The sequence below is a fragment of the Phyllostomus hastatus genome, unplaced genomic scaffold (genome assembly GCF_019186645.2).
Source record: "Phyllostomus hastatus isolate PE091 unplaced genomic scaffold, TTU_PhHast_1.1 phas_contig_98, whole genome shotgun sequence".
Lineage (NCBI taxonomy): Eukaryota > Metazoa > Chordata > Mammalia > Chiroptera > Phyllostomidae > Phyllostomus > Phyllostomus hastatus.
In genome coordinates this window covers 6,325,571-6,344,934 of record NW_025333999.1, presented here as the reverse complement: position 1 = coordinate 6,344,934, position 19,364 = coordinate 6,325,571, and the positions used below count along the sequence as shown (strand labels likewise).

General features: G+C 56.2%; 2 protein-coding genes across 3 annotated transcripts; both read right to left on the bottom strand.

Annotated features, from left to right (window-relative positions):
• Positions 1 to 1,473: 1,473 nt before the first annotated feature.
• On the bottom strand, positions 1,474 to 4,767 carry IFI30 (IFI30 lysosomal thiol reductase). 2 transcript variants are annotated; one of them, XM_045853127.1, is made up of 7 exons: positions 4,598 to 4,767; positions 3,490 to 3,651; positions 3,327 to 3,401; positions 2,994 to 3,086; positions 2,096 to 2,248; positions 1,861 to 1,914; positions 1,474 to 1,777 (listed from the first exon to the last, which is right to left on the bottom strand). In XM_045853127.1, the coding sequence occupies exons 1-7, from the start codon at positions 4,712 to 4,714 to the stop codon at positions 1,715 to 1,717; spliced, it is 717 nt and encodes a 238-aa protein (XP_045709083.1). In that variant the 5' UTR covers positions 4,715 to 4,767; the 3' UTR covers positions 1,474 to 1,714. The 2 variants fall into 2 exon arrangements, with proteins under 2 accessions (XP_045709083.1, XP_045709082.1); XM_045853126.1 differs by having other exon boundaries at positions 3,490 to 3,672; positions 4,598 to 4,764.
• Positions 4,768 to 7,176: 2,409 nt separating this feature from the next.
• Positions 7,177 to 19,074, bottom strand: PIK3R2 (phosphoinositide-3-kinase regulatory subunit 2). Its single transcript, XM_045853125.1, has 16 exons — positions 18,952 to 19,074; positions 16,568 to 17,313; positions 13,695 to 13,787; positions 13,308 to 13,358; positions 13,096 to 13,227; positions 12,801 to 13,014; positions 12,323 to 12,408; positions 12,066 to 12,177; positions 11,879 to 11,977; positions 11,577 to 11,757; positions 11,365 to 11,490; positions 10,192 to 10,334; positions 9,792 to 9,968; positions 8,963 to 9,034; positions 8,621 to 8,791; positions 7,177 to 8,359 (listed from the first exon to the last, which is right to left on the bottom strand). The coding sequence occupies exons 2-16, from the start codon at positions 16,887 to 16,889 to the stop codon at positions 8,152 to 8,154; spliced, it is 2,187 nt and encodes a 728-aa protein (XP_045709081.1). The 5' UTR covers positions 16,890 to 17,313; positions 18,952 to 19,074; the 3' UTR covers positions 7,177 to 8,151.
• Positions 19,075 to 19,364: the final 290 nt, after the last annotated feature.

Genomic DNA, 19,364 nt, shown 5'->3' with positions numbered 1-19,364 from the left:
GCATTGTTCAGGAAAAATCAAAATATCCTGGGTAATGTGAAAATTATGTGAAATTCAAACATATGTGTCATTAACATACAGCTTTATTGGAACACAGGCATGCCCACTTGTTTCTGTGTTGTTTCCTCTCCGTACAAGTAGTTGCAACAAAGGGTATGGCCTGTAAAATCTAAACTACTTATTGGGTGGAAATTTACAAAAAGAAATTTGTGCTGTATTAATAGGACACTCTTCAGGATATTCCAATTCTGATTCTATGGGAACTTTTTATAAACTTGGTAGTTATACCTGATAACAGCAAAAAATAATTTTTGCCTATGGACATGCAAATGTATTCTGTCAGGTGGAGAGACAGTCTCCCCCAATTATTTTTGCCTTACTTTGCATGTTCATTTAAATATTCCTGATTTGTCTGCTCTTTGGATCTCCTTTAATATGGTGTTAACACCTGAACAGTTCTCATTAATAATGAGTTAATAATTTTTAACATATGCTCATTTTGACATCTGTATGAGAGTCATGATTTCACCTTTTTTTTTGAAAAATTACTTTCAGCACTTCCTATTGCTCTCAAGTATGTCAGCCTGGTATTCCAGACTTTAGATTTTACTGCATCTTAGTGGAAATCCTCCAACATAGTTTAAAAAAAAAAACTTTGTAAGCCCTGGCCGGTATAGCTCAGTGGATTGACCGCCAGCCTGAGAACCAGGGGGTTGCTGGTTCGGTTCTCAGTCAGCGCAGATGCCTAGGCTGTGGGCAACCTCCCCTGCACGAGTTCGCAAGAGGCAGTCACACATTGATGTTTCTCTCCCTCTCTTTCTCCCTTCCTTTCTCTAGAAATAAATACATAAAATCTTAAAAAAGAAAAAAATCAACACACTTTGGCAACAACCACATTCAAGAAAACAAGTTTCACTTTTGAATGCTGTGTTACAAAATCCTTATAGGAAAACTTGTTCATACCTGGTTCACAGTCTGCCTTATAGGGCGGTCCTGGCCCTCCGAGGTCCTTGTAACATTTCAGGGATATCAAGAGGCATAGATACGGCAGGTGAAACCCTGTAGAATTTCTCACCTTTAGTTAGCCAATGATAGAGGCTTTTCAAAGTCCAACCTGAGATTTTTTAGTGGAAACTTCCAGCAAAGCAAGCTGAATGCTTGCTGCACTTATGTAAATTAGCCAAGCAAATCTAATTAGACCTGCAAAGGAAGTTCTTTTTTTGAGATTCTTTTAAACAAAAGGGACAACACAAATCTTATTTGACCATAAAAAAACAAGAGAAGGAAATCCTGCTATTTGTGACAACATGGAGGAACCTGGAAGACATTATGCTGAGTGAAATAAATCAGACAGAGAAGGACAAGTATTGTATGATCTTACCTATTTGTGGAATCTAAAAAAGTAAAACTCATAGAAACAGGAAAATAGCAGTTGTCACAGGCGGGGGTGGTGGAAGAAATGAAGGGATGTTGTCACAGCATCTGGAAAGGTTTATTAAGCTCATTTCAACGTAGCACCATTTTTGGTGGGGCAAGATTCTTGATCTTGGGGCAAAATTTTGAGTTGGACTTCATGGGATGTGTAAGTTATCTAGATCGAGAGCCATAGCTGGTGAGTCAGGGATCAGAAAAATGGGGGCCAGTGGGAGCTCATTCTTCTTCCATCAGTTCCCTCCAAGGACCGAGGCAGTCCTCGGTCAGACGTCCAAGGCCATCACTTGAGGCAGACATCCCTGTGGGAGCTGGTCATGAGTGAGCAGGCATCCGGCTTCTTACCCTGGAGGAGGCAGTCATGAGTTGGGGGCCTGAAAGGAGACCTAGCCCCACTCGCTGAATCCCTCTGTTGCCTGTGTGACTTACCTGGTACAACTGGCACACAAGGGGTAGGAGCTGGCTCTTCTCACCCAAAGGTTTCTGCACAAAGCAAGACCGGAGGTTACCAGTGCCACCTGCCCTTACCAACCATGCCAAGCCCAGAAGGAGCTAAAAATGGCCCGGAGTCTGGCTGGCCCTGCCTCCTGCCTCCCAGAGTGAGCACATCCATTACCTTGGTCCCTGCCTGGGGGCTGATCAGAGGGCTACAAGCGTTTCTTACCCCATTAACGACGACCCAAGGCACATACTGGTGGGGCGGCTCCAGAGAATCTGTAAGTTGGGCGTTCACATGCAAGAGCTGTGTGCCCCGATCTCCCATTGCGCACTCCATGATGGTATCTGCGGACACATCTGGGGCATACACCTGTAGGCACTGAGGACAGAGGAGTGCCAGTGAGCCTCAGCTCTCCCCCTGTTATCTCCCCATTGGCCCCCAAATCAAGTTTCTGTTTCCTTAGTGGCAACAGGGGCCAGTGGGTCCACAGCAATGCAACAATGCTTGCAAACAGCAAATGCTTCATACATGCCTGAGTGGGGGCCCCCTACGCTCCTGAGTCCCTTATGACCAGACTGGCAGCCCTTGACCTCTACGTTTTCCTCAGAGCTTCCGTCTGTGCTATTCCCCCCACCAGGAACACTCATCCTCCAGCTTCCTCAGCCTCTCCTGAGGGTTCCCTCCTGCTCTATGCTCTGCCAGCCCCACTATGATTCTGCAGGGCTGGGGTGTCTTAAGGTGAGGCTTCCTGGGTAGCCTGAATGTTTGATGAATCAATAAATGATCAGGGCAGATGAGTCATTCCTTTGGGAGATCTTTTTCATAATCCTCCAGGGAGGTGGGCAGGCCTGTCCTGTCATCCCCATACCCCAGAGGACGGTCATCGTCTGTGTCCCCGCACATTCTTGTTCCTAGGAATCCAGCTCAGAGGCTCCCCCTAGAGAGAGCACTCTCTGATCTCCCCATGCCCCCAGAAGATCTTCCTTCCCTGGATCCAGAGATTGAGGCTTAGAGAGGGAACAGTATTTCCCTGTTAGTGGTTGGGACCAGGGCTTGAACTGGGGTCTGAGTGCAGGGAAGGCCATGGTCCCCCAACACAGGCCAAATAAGGGGTGTTACTCACTGGCTTTAGATTTTTCTCCATGTCATCCATAACCTCTAAGCAGACAATGGTTAGGAAGGCCACGTCGCTCTCCAGCTTGTCCAACAGGCAGGCCTGGGGTTGGGGAGTGGGCAGGCAAAGTCATCAGGGGGGCACAGAGCACCCCAAGGTCCCTCTGGTAATAATCATGGGAGTTCGATAATGAAGCAATGGATGGAGTTATGGTAAAATGGAGGCACACAGGCAGGGGAGGGAGCTGGTTCCAAGCCTCTCTGAGTCTAGATTTCAGCTTCGCTACCACCTGCAGCCTCCTGGGCCTCTGTGCCCCCCACAAGGACTGGGGGCGCTGCTCACCTCCACCTTGTTGAGCTTGCACTCCTCCTCCCCATGCTGGCACGTGAACTCCCACCTGCCACTGACATTCTGCTCCTGCAAGGCAGTGGGGTGAGTGCTGGTCGGCCAGCCAGGTGCCTCCTAACCCTGGTCACACGCCTCAGTTTCCCCAGCTCCCACGTACCCTGGCATTTCCATAGGGCACCAGTGTGACGTTGAGGATCTCCATAACCATCAGCCATGTCGGGAACAGCTCTCGGATCAGGAAGTACCGGCAGCCAGGGCACAGCGCCTCGTAGTAGAGGCTCACGTTGACAGGTGGTGAGTCGGACTTCCCAAGGGACACCTGTGGGCACAGGGCACCAGCCTGTGTGGGAGGAAGAGAAGGAAGCAGGTGTGGCCTTGCTTGGTTCTCTTGCAGAAAGGGAGCTGCAAACAGTAAGTGCTCCATCCTGAACGCACTCCTGACTCTAAGGCTTTACCGAATCCCTAAATCTGTTAGGCTTCAAAATGGACACAACAGACTTGCATATAGTAGACACTTGCATAGCTCTTACTTTCTTCCAAGTGAGGTGAAACCTCTGGCCCAGGGGAACCTGATGCAGTAAGGACTGGAGGCAAGCACACTTGGGATCCCTGACCTCAGTCCTACCTTCCTGGAGGTGCATACCACAGGAGACTAATGGATGATCATATGTTGCCACTTCATGCCCAGAGCCTTGGCCATACACCTGCTCTGACTCCTCTTCCTCCCAAGGGGCCCACATGAACCCCTCCCAAGTCCCCTGCGGAGGTGTCACCTAGTTAAGTACCGACTTCCGGCTCTAGCTAAAGAGCGGCAGGCGCCCAGATTTGTGAGCAAGTCGCTCAGCCTCCGGGGCATGTTTGCTGAGCACCAGAAGCACTGGAGCTCTTCCCTGGCCGAAGTGCGTCCGGTAGGCAGCACCTAGTGGGTGCGGGTGCCACAGGCAGGCTTCCCCTGGCTTCCAAGGGAAGACCCCGATTCCCATCTCAGATGTACTCAGCAGGTGCTCAAGCACCCTCGAGCGGGGCGGGCGGGGACGGGGTGGGGACAGCGGGGCGTCCTCAGCCTGAGATGGGAAAGTGAAAGGACTCCGAGAGTATGGCCACACTGCCTGGGATTACCGTAAATAGGAGGGTTTTCGCACTGACGGCGCGTGTTCCCTCCAGACCCCAGGCTGCCCCGGCCACGTCTGGGGATAGGAAACGAGCCGCCAGCCCGTCCCGGGCGCTGGTCTCCGCCCACCCACCCGCAGCGTCGCTGTTCCTACCTTGCAGGGGGCTGTCCCCGCGGGGAGTGTGCCCAGCGGGGACGCGTGCGCCGCCGCGGGGACTTGGAGCAGCAGCAGCAGGGCCGGCAGGAACGGCAGGAGTGGCAACCAGGCCATCACAGTGTGGGTACAGGCGCTGCGGCGGGAGAAATGCCCCGGGGAAGGGACGGCCTTTAACCGTTCGGTGGCCCTGCCCCTAAGCCGGGCCCGCCTCCCGGGGCCCACGCCTCCCGGGGCCGACCTGGAGTCGCTTGATGTCTGCACTTCTCTCTCCGGGTGTCCCTTTCCAACCCCGCCCCGGTCCCTACCCCTGCCAGGTGCTGGGCCAGCAATCCAGGTCACCTGGCCTCTCTGCCGTTTCCTCATCCCCACTCTGTCCCTGCAGTTCCCTGGAACAGACAGGTGAAGCTGGGGTCCGAGCTCCTGCAGAGGATGTGGGGTGGGGGCTTCAGGGACAGAGACACAGAGACACAGGAGATGAAAGGGTCTTCTCACGCCACAGACCCTTCTGGGGCAGCCAAGGTTGTGCAGCCCCTGCCCCTAGCAGGGGGACCCGGTGCACTAACTGAGCGGGGAAGGGTCTGGCCGTGCAGTCCTTTTCCCTAGCCCATCACTCCCAATCCACTGGCCCTGCCCGTCTCCCCACTTCCTGTTGGGCTCCCCAGCTAAGTCCCGTGGAGTTGACTCAGACTTGGCCACAGCTGGCCTAGAAAGCAGAAGCCAGAGCAGTAAGGATGCTCACTTTTCTTGGCCCCCACCCCTGGCTCATGGGGTAGGTAGAGGAAAGCTGGTGTTCCTTTTTCCCTCCGTCAGAAGGTAGGGGAGGGGTTGCACCCCAGCCCTCATTGAGCTCCCTGGGGAGAGATAAGCAGGGGATGGAGCAGTAATTATGGGAAACCTGGACTATGTCCACGGGGTGGGGGTGGGGGGTGTGGCGTGCAGGACCCAAAGCAGCAGAGTCAGCCAGACCCCATCAGCCCCAGGACTATACTGGGCCCCTCAAGTGATGAAGCCTCAGTTTTCCGATCTATAAAATGGAGAAGAGGGAGGTTTGGGGAATAAAGCTACCGTGGAGGGCTCAGAGGCAGAGGGAGAGTTAACCCAGATTGGGGGGGCAGGCCGCTGGGCTGTGACCCTGGCAGGGGCTGACAGAGGAAGGACAGCAGTGCAGGCAGGCAGACAGGACAGCCGGAGTGAAAGATTGGAGGCTGGGGGTACTGGGGGAAGGACCCAGAGTCACACTTTGCAGGGCCTCAGTGTCAGTCGTGACACAGGATGGGATCCTACAGGAGGAAACGCCAGACACTTGGCCTGGAATGCAGCCGCGTCTCTGCTTTCCCTGAAGCCCCCATGGCTGGATGACTGCCCCCCCTCCATACCATCCCTGTGGACCCTTAGCAAACCCACTTCCTTCCTGAAGCCTCTACAAATCAAAGCAACACAGCTTTGGGAGCTGGCTGGGTGCTCTCCCTGTGCTGGGCAGCATGGAAGCAGTCATGATAAATATTGCTGCAATTCTGGATGGACTCTCGCATATAAACCCACCCATTTTATCATGGGACTCTCATAGATATCCTGTTGGGGGCCAGGTAGGAATTAATAACCCCACTTGGTAAGAGGAAACAGGACCAGAGAGGGGAGGCAACTTTACCAAGGAAGTCCAGCTGGGGGTGGAGCACACACACTGGCCAGAGGACTCCTGCGCTGTTACCAGCCCCCACGCTCCACTCCAGGCTTACTCAACTGGCCAGTCAGTGGACTGAGAAGGTGACCTTTACCCTATGAGCACCCATGCAGTGGGTGAGGACCACAGGGCAGACAGTGTCTGGGCTGCAGTTATGCAGTGGGTGCCTCCTGACTGGGCACGGAGCAGGGGCAGTGCCTAGGAAGACTTGGGGGCTCTGAGGTCATGCACCTCCTGTCCCTTGGAAGCCCAGCGGGAAACGAGGTCTCTGTTGGTGCCCTGAGCTGACTCGGGTGTGTTGAGTGCTGTATGGGGAGCGGAGGGAAGGGCAGAAGGCTCCCAGACCTGGGGGTGGGGAGGACAAAGGGACAGGGACCTTACAGATGGGAGATGGTAAACAGGAGTCTAAGTGAAAGACGCTGAGGACTCAGCTCAGTATCCCCTGGGCCTCAATGTCAGTGGCAGGTGTGAAAGGCTATCAGCAGGGAGACTGGCCCTGAGGGCATCAAGAACATGGAGGACCCCTTTGGGTGGCACAGTAGGTGTTGTGACAACTGACCCCATCTGGCAACGAGGAAGGCGCGTGTCAGAGGGCACGGCTGGTGGCTGAGTGCTAGGACCCAAGCACAGGAGGTTAGTGAGGAGCTGGGCTGGGGGTCTGTGGTCCCCTGGGCAGGCCAAGGCATGAGCAGAGCTCAGGGTTTGAACCTCTCTGCTGTGTGATCTTGGTTAGGTCTCTCAACTTCTCTGTACATAAGAGGCTAAACTGGGGTCAGAGGTGGTCAGTCCTCACTGGCAGCCTGAATTAAACTCTAGCTCATCTCTGTGACCCCGTGAATCTCAGGGCCCCAGCACACAATGGCTGTGGAGAAGCCGCACTGACAAGAGGCATTCACCGAGTTCACTGTTTTATATCCACATCAGTATCAACGTACCATACAAAACCTGCCTGCCAGCCTAGCTGGGCGGGCAGGAGGGGGTCCACGGCAGCATAGAAAACCGGGGCTCTCGTCCAAAATAGGAGAGAAAACGGGCTTTACAGTCAAGGAAACATAAAATCAGAACCCAACGTGATCCAGGAGAAGTCTGGAGATGGCACTGAGTCGGGGTGCTGGGGCAGCACTGGGTCTCTGCCCCCACCCCCACCCCCTGCAGTACCTCCAGCGGCCTCAGTTCCCGTGAGGCCTGGGGTCGGGGAGGGCCAGCTCACGAGGTTATTTTTAATAATTTTGCTTTGTGGGGATAACCGGTGGCAGGTTTCACTTCAGGGTTTGGAGGGGAAGTTGGGTCTGTGGGGCGGGACCTGCCCGGCCCCAAATGTCACAGCCGAGGTTCTTGGAAGTGACCCAGCGAAGTTCCTTCCTCCCCTGACCCCAGATCTATGGCTTAAAAGTCAGGGAACCCAGGCTGGGGCTGAGCACCCCAGGGGCCTTTGTAAACATGGCAGGTACAGGTAGGTGGGGCTTGGGGAACCCCAGGAACCTGTGGGGGCAGCCAGAGCCATAGGGAGGGCTGTGCCCATGGGGACAGGGGGTATGGGGTGGAGGAGGTGAATTCCCTTAACACAGAGACTTAGAGGTACCGAAACTAAGAGAGACGGAGAGACAGAGAAATGGGGACAGAAAGAGACAAAGTGACAGGGAGACAGGGAGAGAAAGAGAGAGAGAGAGAGAGAGAACAAGGGACAGAGACAGGCAAACAGAGGAGAGATGACAGAGAGACAGAGCTGTAAGGAGATAGAGAGGAAGAGACTGAGACAGGGAAAGACTTGCAAAGAAGAGAGACAGACAGAACTTGAAACAGAGACAGACAGAAAGACGGAGCCAGGGCCACAGCTGCCTGGGCCTGGGCAGCTCAGCTCTGCTCCGGGTCAGCGGGCTGTGGGCGGGGGCCCAGGGCCAGGTGCGCGCACAGGGTGGGCCAGTGTGACGGTGAGCGCGTCATTGTGCTGCACTAGGGAGGTGTGCTGGTAATGCAGCACCAGCTCCTTCAGCGATCCATACAGGTTGTAGGGCTCGGCAAAGCCCAAGCCAGTGGCCGTGCGGTAGATGACACAGTGCTTGGTGTCGCCGTCCACCCTGTGGTGTGGGCAAATGGGTGGTCAAACGGGTGGCACTCTACGGGCCCACCCAGCCACTTCCCCAATATCAGACCCTGACCTGGTCCAGACCCTACTACCTCTGGCCTGGATGCTGTCCCAGCTTCCTGCCCTATCCCCAATCACCCCTTGTTCTTGTGGCAGCCATGGGGGTCTTCTTCCCAAGGCCTGGCACACAGCAGATGCTCAATAAGAGCTCTTGAAAGGAACATGAGGCTCCTCTACCCCCACAGGCACTCACACCACAGAGCACGCGTAGCAGCCCCGCTGGCTGCTCTCGCGGATGAGGAAGGTTCCATCCCTCTTGCCGCTCAGCATTTCCTCAGCCTGTGTGCGGTTGATCTTGCCCACATACCACGTGCGTTCCTCATGGTGGGGGAGGTCATCCTCATCCTCCATCAGGGAATACTGGCTGTGGAGGAGGCAGGGAGGGACCCTGGTCACTTACCCACCAGCCTCTGAGGCACCCCTGCTGCCTGGACAATGCTCCTTTCCTGGTGAATTCCTACTCATTCTGCAAAACCCACCCAAAATAGCCCACCTTCTGGGAAGTCCTCCCTCCCCCTTTCACGTGGTCACTCACTCCTCAGTCTCGTTTTTGATTCCCAACCACTCATTGATTTTCTTCTGTCGGGCGCCTTTCTGGGTGAGCCACCTGGGAGGAAGAGAAAAGGTGGTTCACGCAGCAGAGGCAGGGCAAGCCTACAGGGGCGCAGTCCAGCCAGGCTAGAGGTGAGGGTTGTCCAGCAAGGGTGGGTTTGGGTGTGATAGCGCCAGTTGCCACACAGGGCCAGCCTCGGCTTGGCCAAGGGCAGCTTGAAGGTGGCAGAGACTGGCTGGCTCTGCCAGGAAACCCCCTGTTTATTGTTTCTGTTAACACTTATGGAGCCTCCAGAATGCACCATCCCACAGGGTCTTATCACCGCCAGAGGCTTAGCCTTAGGGGCTGCACACAGTGCTGCAGGCCTTTGCATGGGGCAGCTATCTGTGTATTTTACCTTCCCTAGCTGGAAAAGGGGAATTTTTTTAAACATTTATTGATTTTAGAGAGGAAGGGGGAGAGAGGGAGGGAGAGAGGGGAGTAGTGAGAGACAGAGAAACAGAGAGAGAGACATCGATTTGTGGTCCCACTTATTTATGCATTCATTGGTTGATTCTTGTATGTGCCCTGACTGGGGATTGAACATGCAACCATGGCATACTGGGATGATACTCTAACCAGCTGAGCTACCCAGCCAGGGCTAGAAAGGGAAAACTTTATGAAGGACTTGGAGAGGACAAAGTATGTGCACGGTTGCTCAGCACAGTACCCGGCATACAGCAGGTGCACATAAGCATCTAAAGCCCAAGTGGGAAAAGAGCCGTTGCCAAGATCCCCACAATGGGGCCACAGGCAAGCGCAGGGCACTCACACCAGGTACTGGTCTCGGATCTTGCGCAGCTGCATGAGGTCTGGCTTCAGGCTGTTCATGCGCTTATCAATCTCCCGGTTGTCCAAGGCCTGTGTCCGTAGCTCCTGTTCCAGCTTGGTGCGGCTCTCGTGGATCTCAGCAATGCGAGACTTCAGCCGCTCTGAGTTCAGCAGGATCCTGGTGGAAGAGTGGCTCAGAGGCCTTGGATGACTCCCAGCCTCAACTCTGCACATGCTGTTTCTGATTTCTCCTCTGGTAAACTATTCAGCCTTCAAAGCCCATTTCAAAGGACCCTCCCTTTCCCCGAACCCCAGCGGCCCCTTCTTTTTCCTTTCTTTCCCCATTTGCACTGCACTGGACTTGCCCTGCTGCTAGAGCAGGGCAAGGGAGCTGGACTCACCTCTGCATCTCCTTCTCATTGCCCTCACGCCGGAAGCGCTCTAGATATTCCTTGCTGCACTTTTCTTGAGTCTGGCCCTGCTCTTCGAAGATCTTGATGGTTTCATTGAAGGCCTCGATTGCAGTGCGCTTCATTTGCAGCTCCTGGAGGAGAGGGCGAATCTTAGTATCTCCTGGGACTCCCCACAAGCTCGTCATGAGGGCAATGGCAGATCCCAGCCATGATACAGAGATTTTGGCCAACCTGTTCCATCTACCAGATATGTCATCCCTCTAGCTCCTGCTGCACCAAACGAACTCCTATTCAACCTTCAACCCCTCATTCCCCCAACCCGTTTCTCATTCATAAACTCCTTTGGGTGCCTTACAAACATCTGGTCTTGTTAGCATTGCTGAGGTTTCATGGTAAATCTAGTTGCTACAGTTCTGGGGGATTCTTCTCGAGTAAGTACTATACCAAGCGCTTCCTGCACACCATCTCACAGAACCTGCCAACAGCCCCTGTAAATTCTGAACTAGCAATGGGAAAACTAAGGCTCAGGGAGCCTAAGTCATGCCCAAGGTCATGATGTTCCTAACAGATTCCATGTAGGCATCTTGTCCACCCAGAGCCTCATATAACCCATCAGTAAAAAGAGAAGGAAGAAACCCTTCAGGGACCACAGGAGAGACTAAGCCATTGTCAGCCTGAGACAGGCCTCGGATCAGAGTAAGCTGCATCTCAGCTTGCCAAACGATTTTATCAACACAGAGCCGGAGTGAAGAAACCACCCCTTCCCCTTTTAAAAGATACTGTTCTTTAATGTGAGACCTCCTAACCGTCTGTCTTGCCCCACATCAGATTATTGTCATCACTGTGAATCACCTCTAGGTTGCAGGAAAGAATTAAGAAACAGTTCCAGTTTACCGATGGGGAAACTGAGGTGCTGAGAGATTCACAGGCTTAACTGAGAACCTCCCAGGTCCCAGCCCAGCTGCTCCTGAGGGGCTGGTTGGTGTTGTCTCATTTGTTCTTTTCTTTTCTCTTTTTAACCACGTGCATCTATTTCTATGCGTTCAGGGCAGTCTCCAGCGCTAAGTGACTGCTCTGTGACCTGCAAGTAGTCGTCTGTCCACATGGCCTTGCCACTGGCCTCCACGCCTTGGTCTCCTCATGTGCACTGGCCCATGGTACCTGGGAGGTGCGCGTGTACTCCTCGTAGAGCTGGTCATATTCGCGGCTCTTGTCCTGGTACTGCTGGTGGTACACTTTGAGCTGGGCACCCACGGCCTCCACGCTGTCTTCTTTGACGATCTGGTCCTGAGGATACCCAGTGTGATCGGTGAGGTCAATTGGGAAACTGAGGCCCAGGGCTACCCTCTCTAGCTCCCGCCCAGGTCCCAGACCTGCTGGTACTTGGACACAGGGTACAGAAGCCGTGTGTCTAGTTTGGCGTTGTACTGGGCCAGTGACTCGTGGCGGTAGTGGGTGATGAGGTCCACGACGGAGCAGAAGGTAAGTGGCTCTGAGAAGCCATAGTGCCCATCACGGTGGAAGACCTTAATTAGCTTGTTGTTCCCGCCTTTCCTAGAAGTGGATAAGAGGGGGTGTCAGTGTCCACTGGGACCCCCAGGTTTCCTGACCCTGACACCACACACGTTCTCCTCCCACCTCTCAACCCAGTCACCATAAAGAAATAGGCCCCCACCTGAGGGTCAGCGTGTACTCTCCCTGAATCTTGCTGGAGGCATCTCGGACCAGGAAGGTGCCATCAGGTGTGTCCCGGAGTTTCTCGTTCACCTCCTCCCTGTGGGGATACCCAGGATTGGGGTCACCTGCCAGAGACCCTGTCCTTCAGGCCCTTCCCACCACATGGCACAACCCCATGACCCTACCTGGAGATGTCACCCCAGTACCACTCAGCATCCTGCAGGGAGGGCGGCGGGGTCCCCCCATTGGCTAGCCCTGCAGGGGCCGGCTTTACCTTAGGTGGTTTAGGTGGCAAAGCTGGGGGACAGAAAAACAAACAGTGAACGCCATCTCTACACTGCGGTCAGTCCCACTGCAATCGAGCTTTCTGGTGTGGGCACGGCCTGGAGTCAGCACTCGTGGTCCTCCCACAATGAGTGGATAATGACGCAAAGGGGGTCACCTGGGGGTGCGACCTCCTGCTCCTCCAGGTGCTCCTGAAGCAACTTCTCCACCAGCAGTGCTGGGAAGTCGGGGTTGGGCTCAGTCCTGGGGGAGGGGGAGTGCAGTGAGTGCTGGGAGCGCTGGGTGGAGGTATCTGCACGTGGTCCTGAACGTGCTTGCACACCTTGGGGGCACACATGAGAGCTGGGAAGCAGGGCAGATGATACAGGCAGGTGTGGGAAGCCAACTACCATTTACGTATGTAAGCACTCAATACAAAAAGAGTTCATTCAGCACGTAGGGTGGGGGAGCAGAAGTGAAGGTAAAAGCACCACACAAGTGCCTCTCCTCTGGTCTAGGTCCCCAGTCCTCTGGGGTGGGGTGTCCCTGAAGCTCAGATTCAGCCTTATTATCTTCCCTACCACCCCCATCACAGCAGCTGTGGCCTGCAACCACACCCCCCCCTCCCCCCGCCCGCCTCCCCCGACGCCGCTCACCCAACAGGTGCGACCCCTGGCGGAGGCAGTGAGGGAGGCAGCGTACGGAGTAGCAGAGGCCCAAAGGCAACGCCCAGGGCTCGCACAGCGGGACCTGGGGCAGGGGCGCGCCGGGCCACCCGGCCCAGGTGCTGGAGCAGGAAGCGGAGAGTGAGCGCGCGGTGTAGTGGCAGCGTCGGGGGCTCCAGCACTGGCCCCACGGGCCCCGTGGCCTCTGCAGACAGATCACGGAGGAGGGTGAGCCAGGTTCATCTGCCCCAGCTTCTCCCAGCCCAGGGTTCTCCACCAGGCTTACCCCGCAGAGTACGGCAGGCCTCAGCCGCTGCCTCCAGGGTCACGAGGGGTGCAGGCAGCGCCAGCAGGAAACCTTTGATGCCATCAGCCAGGGCAGCTGAGTCCCACTGCTCTATGTCGCTCAGGGACCACTCTGTGGGTGCAAGGGTGCTGTGTTGGTGGGGCTGTTGGGGTCAACTCCCTGACCCTGTCCCCTTTGAAACTCCCCCTCACCTGTGCACGGGGCTGGCAGCTCAGGCTTGTAGAGAGATTCACTGTCTAGCCCTGAGGTGGGGAAGAGAAGGAGGAGGGAGGAGCCCAACAGCTGTCAAATGCTGCCTGGACCCCACATGGGGATTGGGGTGGCTACTCAACCTCCCAGAGATGAAAGCAGGGGTAAGGAGGTGGCAGAGGACACAGCACATTCAATGGCAGGTCCAGTGTCCACAGTTTCATTTGCCCCTGGGAATCAGTGCTTGCCCAGTTCAACACGGAGGCTCAGGGCATCTGGGCTCAGCCTTCTCCCAGGCAGTGACCCCAGTAGCCCTGTTAAGGGATGAGTCGCCCATTACCAGAGGTAAGCAAGGAGAATCTGGGGGTTGCAGCCAGACTGAGGCTCACCTGTCCGTTCAATGGCCTCCACAAGCTTCACCAGGAGCGGGGGAGCCACATCAGGTGGAGAGAACTGTTCAGGCAGGTCAGGGAGTGTGAGGCCTGGCAGGAAGGGACAGCGTGTTGGTGGGGTCCCTGGAAGGACCCTAGGCTCTTTCTTGGCTTGCTATTTCTCAGCTAGGGCAGCTCCAGGCAGGGCCCAGCTCAGGCAAGAGCCTGACATCTGGACTACCACTCTGGGGAAGGCAGAGGCCTGTCATAGGCTGGGAATGGCAGAGCCAAGTTAGGGGGAAACAATTTTCTGGGTCAAAATATCAGTAATGCAACCTCAGAGACCACATGTAGTGGGATGATGAGTGTCCTCCCGAAATGATGTACACGTCCTAATCCCTGGTACCTGTGACTGTGACCTTGTTTGGAAACAGGGTTTTTGCAGATTTTGAGATGAGATCATCTTGTGTTTAGGGCCCTAAACACAATGACCGGTGTCTATAAGAGGCAAAGCCATGTGACAACAGAGGCAGAGACTGGGCTGGTGCAGCCACAAGCCCAGGATGTTTGGAGCCACCCAAGGCTGGAGAAGGCAGAAAGGACCCTCCCCTAGACACTGTGGAGGGAGCGTGGCCCTGCTGACACTTGATCTTGGACTGCTGGCCTCCAAATCATGAGAAAATACAATCCTGTGGTTTGAAGCCACCTGGTTTGTGGGAGTTGGTTACAGCAGCCCCAGAAAATGCACATAGCAGGTCTCAGCCCCTGCCACTGCTCGCTGTGCAACCTCGGGCACAGGGCCCGCATTCTTTGTGCCTCAGTTTTCTCAACTGAGGAACTGGCGTCATCTCTTCCTTCTTAGTGGGAATAACACAGCAATTGAGAACAAATAAAAAGAAAATACCCGTCTTGGTCAGAACACCTCACTCCAAAGACATTCCTCTACTTTCTCAGTCCTTTTGCCTTGAAAAATGTATCTCCCCTTTTTTAAAATGCTGAAACCACTCTCAGAGGGTGCCAGGGGCCGCCCTGGCACAGCCCCTTCAGGCTCTGAGTTTCTCAGGGGGCCCTTTGTGTTCAGCAGCTCTGTGGGCATTGACACCATTTGATGTCGTCCTGGCCCTTGGCGGGACGCCCTGGCACACAACAGGGGCAAGCTGGGGCCTGCGGGGCCTCCCTGAGTGATGGGCCAGGTGGCGCCTCAAGCTGGAGAAAGGCCCAGCTACATCGAAAACACCAAGAAAAAAAAAGTGGGAGAACGAGGGGAGAGGAGGTGGATGAAGCCCCAGCTGGTGGGGCTGCCACGGTTCTGAAACTTGACTCTGAAACTTGTCTGTGACCAGTTTGTGAAATAGGGAGGGAGGTTCCATCAGAATAGGCGTCACCCCACTTAATGGACGAGGACCTGAGGCTCAGAGAGGGAGCAACCTCACCATGGGGGCACAGCCCAGGTGACGTTGGGGTGCTGCCCTCAGTACCTTGCACGGGGTGGAAGGGAGGACACACAGGCAGCTGCAGCGTGCTCCCCAGCATACCCCTGTTGGTCCCAGGATCCTGGAGGGGCAGGGCCCAAAGGCAGAGACCAATCCTCCCTGTTTCCAGATGAGGAAACTGAGGCCTGGAGAGGCCTTCCGCCCCACTCCCGATGTCACCCAGCCCTGGAAGATTTGGAGGGTGGGACTGCTGCCCTGAGTGGGGATGTGTGTGTGGAGGCTGGACCTGGGCCAGGCAGAGGAGGGAGGCGGCTGTTACCAGGGGGAGAGGCAGATTCTGGCTGGGAGCCCGGATGGGGCCGCCTCCTGCTCCTCCAGACTGAGGCAGGATGCAGGCCCAGGCCCTGGAGACGCCAGATGCTGCAAATCCCAAACTAGCACCACACGCCTTGGTGCCCCACCACACCCCATGGCATGGGACTCTGTGGCCATCAGTGTTCTCCTCTGGAACAAAACCAGACAGGTCATTGATCAGGGCCATGGTAATGCCCAGGACCTTTGCCTTCACTGGGGGTCCTGAGAGAATAGTCTCACCCACTTGAACCTCGGCGCCCCCATCTGTACATGGGCCTCAATGGGCAGCTGTGAGGTCAGAGCAGACCAGGCCGGGCACTTAGCACTTTTCAGCCTCTTCCCCACAACCTGTGCCTTGACTTCCCCAGCTAGAACCCACCCCCGCCCAACAAGAAGCGATTTCAGCATGTGCTCAGTGTCCTTGGGTCTCTACTCCCAGCACACCCCTTGGAAGGGGGAGATGGCCAAGGGTCTTTGGGGAGGGTGTGGGGCCCTCACACTGCACCCCATGCTGCATGGCCTCGATTGTGCCATCCTTTCTGGGCTTCATGGCTCCCCTCATTTTGGAAACTGGGTAAAATCAGGGTAACAAAGGGGGTGCCTTGAAGGACTCGCACCACAAACCACAGAATGAAACTAAATTGAGCCTCCTGAATTCTACTGTCTCTCCACTGTCTTCAAAATTAATCCCAGAATGTCCCCAAAGGGTGGCCCCAGTTGCCCCCCTTCCTCATGCTATCTGGTCCCACTGGCTTTTCCATGAACCCATCACATTCCCATTCCACGGCCTCTGCCCTGCCAGGCCCACTGCCTGGAGCCCGCCAGCCCCAGCTCCTTTCTCACAGTCTTTATTGTCAGCTAATCACATTCTTGTCACTTCTTGAACCAGGCCCACGAGGGCAGGGCCAGGCCTGTGTCCACCCCTATGTCCCCAGTACTGTGAACTGTTCCTAGCCCTTGACAGCACAGTAGTCAACACTTGTCAACTGACTCAATGTCCTTATTCCCCCTCCCCTGGAAGAGGCGCCATTGCCTCACTGACACCAATGAGGGTCTGAGGGAACGCCCCACACAACCCTGACAGAGCCCCTACCCGCAGCTCACCTGGCTCTGGGGCCCCCTCTCGGGGCCTGGCAGGCAGTGGGCGGGGGCCGCGGGGGCGAGGGCCTGGCCGGGCCAGGGTCACAGGCCCCAGGAACTCCACGTAGGTACCCGGGAAGTCACCGCGCTGCCGAGTGCGCTCATTGAGGCCAGGCATCCAGCCCACGTTCTGCGGGCAGCGCTCACTGCCCTCGGCTACACCCAGTACCTGCAGGGCCGCCCGGCTCACCACCAGCACATCGCCTGGCAGCAGCTCCAGGTCCTCTGGCCGCTCCCGGCGGAACGGGTACAGTGCCCTGTATTGGAAGCCCTCAGCGCCAGCCATGATGGGCAGAGGAGGTCTGTATGGTCAGGTGGCTGCTAGGGACCCCAGTGACCCCATCAGCCGGGTGGGGGCTAGGAGGGTCCCCTGGGTCAGCTTGAGGTGCTCAGACCTCTATTTCCACCAAGCAGGTACAGGTGACACAGAGGATGCTCACGCCTTGCTTCCTGTCATCACTCCACAACCCTTACAAGGGTCACTTGTTGCTCTGTCCATCGTTCATCAGCTGGTAGGAGGAGGTTGGCAGTGTGGTCTCTGGTCACTGGGTTGCTGCAACCTCCCTCAGTCCAAAGAGCTGGGCTGGACCAGGTCACTCACTCCCACATGTGGGGGGCCATCGGTGCCCGAAGCTGGTGGCTCTCCGGGCTGTGCCAGGTGAGGGAGCCAAGGGCACAGGCTGTCACCATGCTCAGCAGGGGATGCTGACCTAGGGGGAGATGGGCAAGGCAGGGGCAAGGCAGAGTAAGCCAGGTCAAACTCCTCCCACTCCCAACTCAGAGATAGGCCCAAATCCCAGGTTGGAATCCCCCACTCACTGGGTCACCTTGGGCTATTTCATGTCCCTCTCTGAGTCTCAGTTTCCCTAATGTAAAGTGGGTACAATAATAGTCCTTCCTTGGGGTACCTGCCCCAGGCATACTGCATGCTGGGTAAACAAGCTCTGTTAGAGATGAGGAAACTGAGGCTCAGGGCAGGGAGGTCTTTGGCCAGGAAGCCACCAATCAAAACCCCAGATCTGCCTAACTTGAAGGCCCAGGATGAATGAGAGGAGGTAGCAGCCACATGGCCACACAGACTCAGAGCAGATAGTGCAACTAGAGACACTGAGGGTGCTGCCGGAGCCCTTGGAAGGGGTTGGGTCAGCTGAGCACAGGAGGCAGCCAGGGCACAAAGGGGTAGGAAAGGATGTCCTAGCAGAGTACCCCCTACACACAGGCAAGGGGATCCCTGATCTCTGCAATGGAGGGGTGCAGAGGCATCCTGACTGACTCAGCACTGGGCCCACAGTAGTTGCTCAGAACATGAAGGGGTTGGTGGGAGGCTGAGGGGACCTTAGCCTCAGGGTGATGGGTGGATGGCAAGAGGGTACCACAGCTGCCAAGGGGGAGGCTTTTGTTTGCAGGGTGATGACTACCCCCCAGGAGCCACCAGTCTCAGGGAGACAGAGTTCACATACACATGCCCAGTGTCAGCTCTGCAGGTTCAGTGCTTCTGAGAGGTTGGCATGGGGGCGATTTTCTAGGAGGTGAGTCCTCACTAAAGACAGGAAGGGACACTGGCCACATGCAAAGGCTTGAGGTGCAAGGTGCTTGCCAGTAGTTCAGGGTGGCTTTAGGAAAGCCACTGACCATGCAGGGCCTCACAGGCAGAGGTTGAGCTTCCCCCCAATCCCACTACCACCACCACGAATAGCCCCAGATGTCCGAGGGGGAGCAGAGGCTCCAGATTCCGGGGTGCCCCAACTTATCTGCTCCTGACCCCTGTGCCCCCATTCTACAGGTGGTGAAACTGAGGTCCAGAGAGGAGAGGTCCAGGAAACTGCTTGGATCCGCTTGCCTGCACTCGTTTGTACACGCCCGGTGTGCGCTCCAGGACACAGCGCTCCCCAAATCTAATAGGCAGGGTGGCAGAGCCAGGCCTGACGGGGGCTCCGCGGATGGAAGCAGGGCCTGCGCGCTCATGCGTGTTCAGACGCGCATGCAGACTTTCGTGGACCCCTCAGCCCACCCCAGGGACCGGAAGTGGAGCCGACCCTGGACCCTCGTACCCTACTATGCCCACACAATGCCTGGAGCCCCTCATTTTTCCTCGACGCTCCACTGCCAGCAGTGCCTCCCTCAATTCCCTCAGGGGCTGCGAATCCAGCCCCTGATCTTTGCCTAGAGCACTCCCTCGCCCCGGTCCGCCCCCACTTTGCGCGGTGGCTGCACGGCTGCCAGGTAGAGCCCGAGGCCTCCAGCTTTCTCTGGCCCCCCAGGTCTCATGGGCCCACACTCTGCCTAGGAGCCCCGCGTTTGCACGCACCCCCCAGCCCCGCTTGCCACGCCAGCCGGCCCCGACTTACTGGTCGTGGCCGCTAACGCCGACGCCACGGCAGCCGTAACGCAGAGCAGAGCCCGACCCGTGGCTCCACCAGGGCCGCCGTCAGCGACACCGCGGGATCCCCGCCTCCGCCGCTGCCGAAGTTCCGAACGGCCCGGCCCACCCTCAGCGGAAATGGCCGAGCACATTCGGGTCAGGCGGGCGAAAGAAGGATGAGATAGTCTGGAGACGCCCGAATGCTTCCGGAAAGAGCCGAACATACTCGCGCGGGACTGGAGAGTAAAGAGTGTCCGGGTGATACCCAATTATTTCCGTAAACAGCCGAGCACAATCGGGTTAGATTACTGATCCCGAGGGTAGCCTCGTCTGGACTCGGCTAAACTTGGGACCCAGCGGGTCTGGAATAGCCGAGCGCAATCGGGTCTGACGACTGAT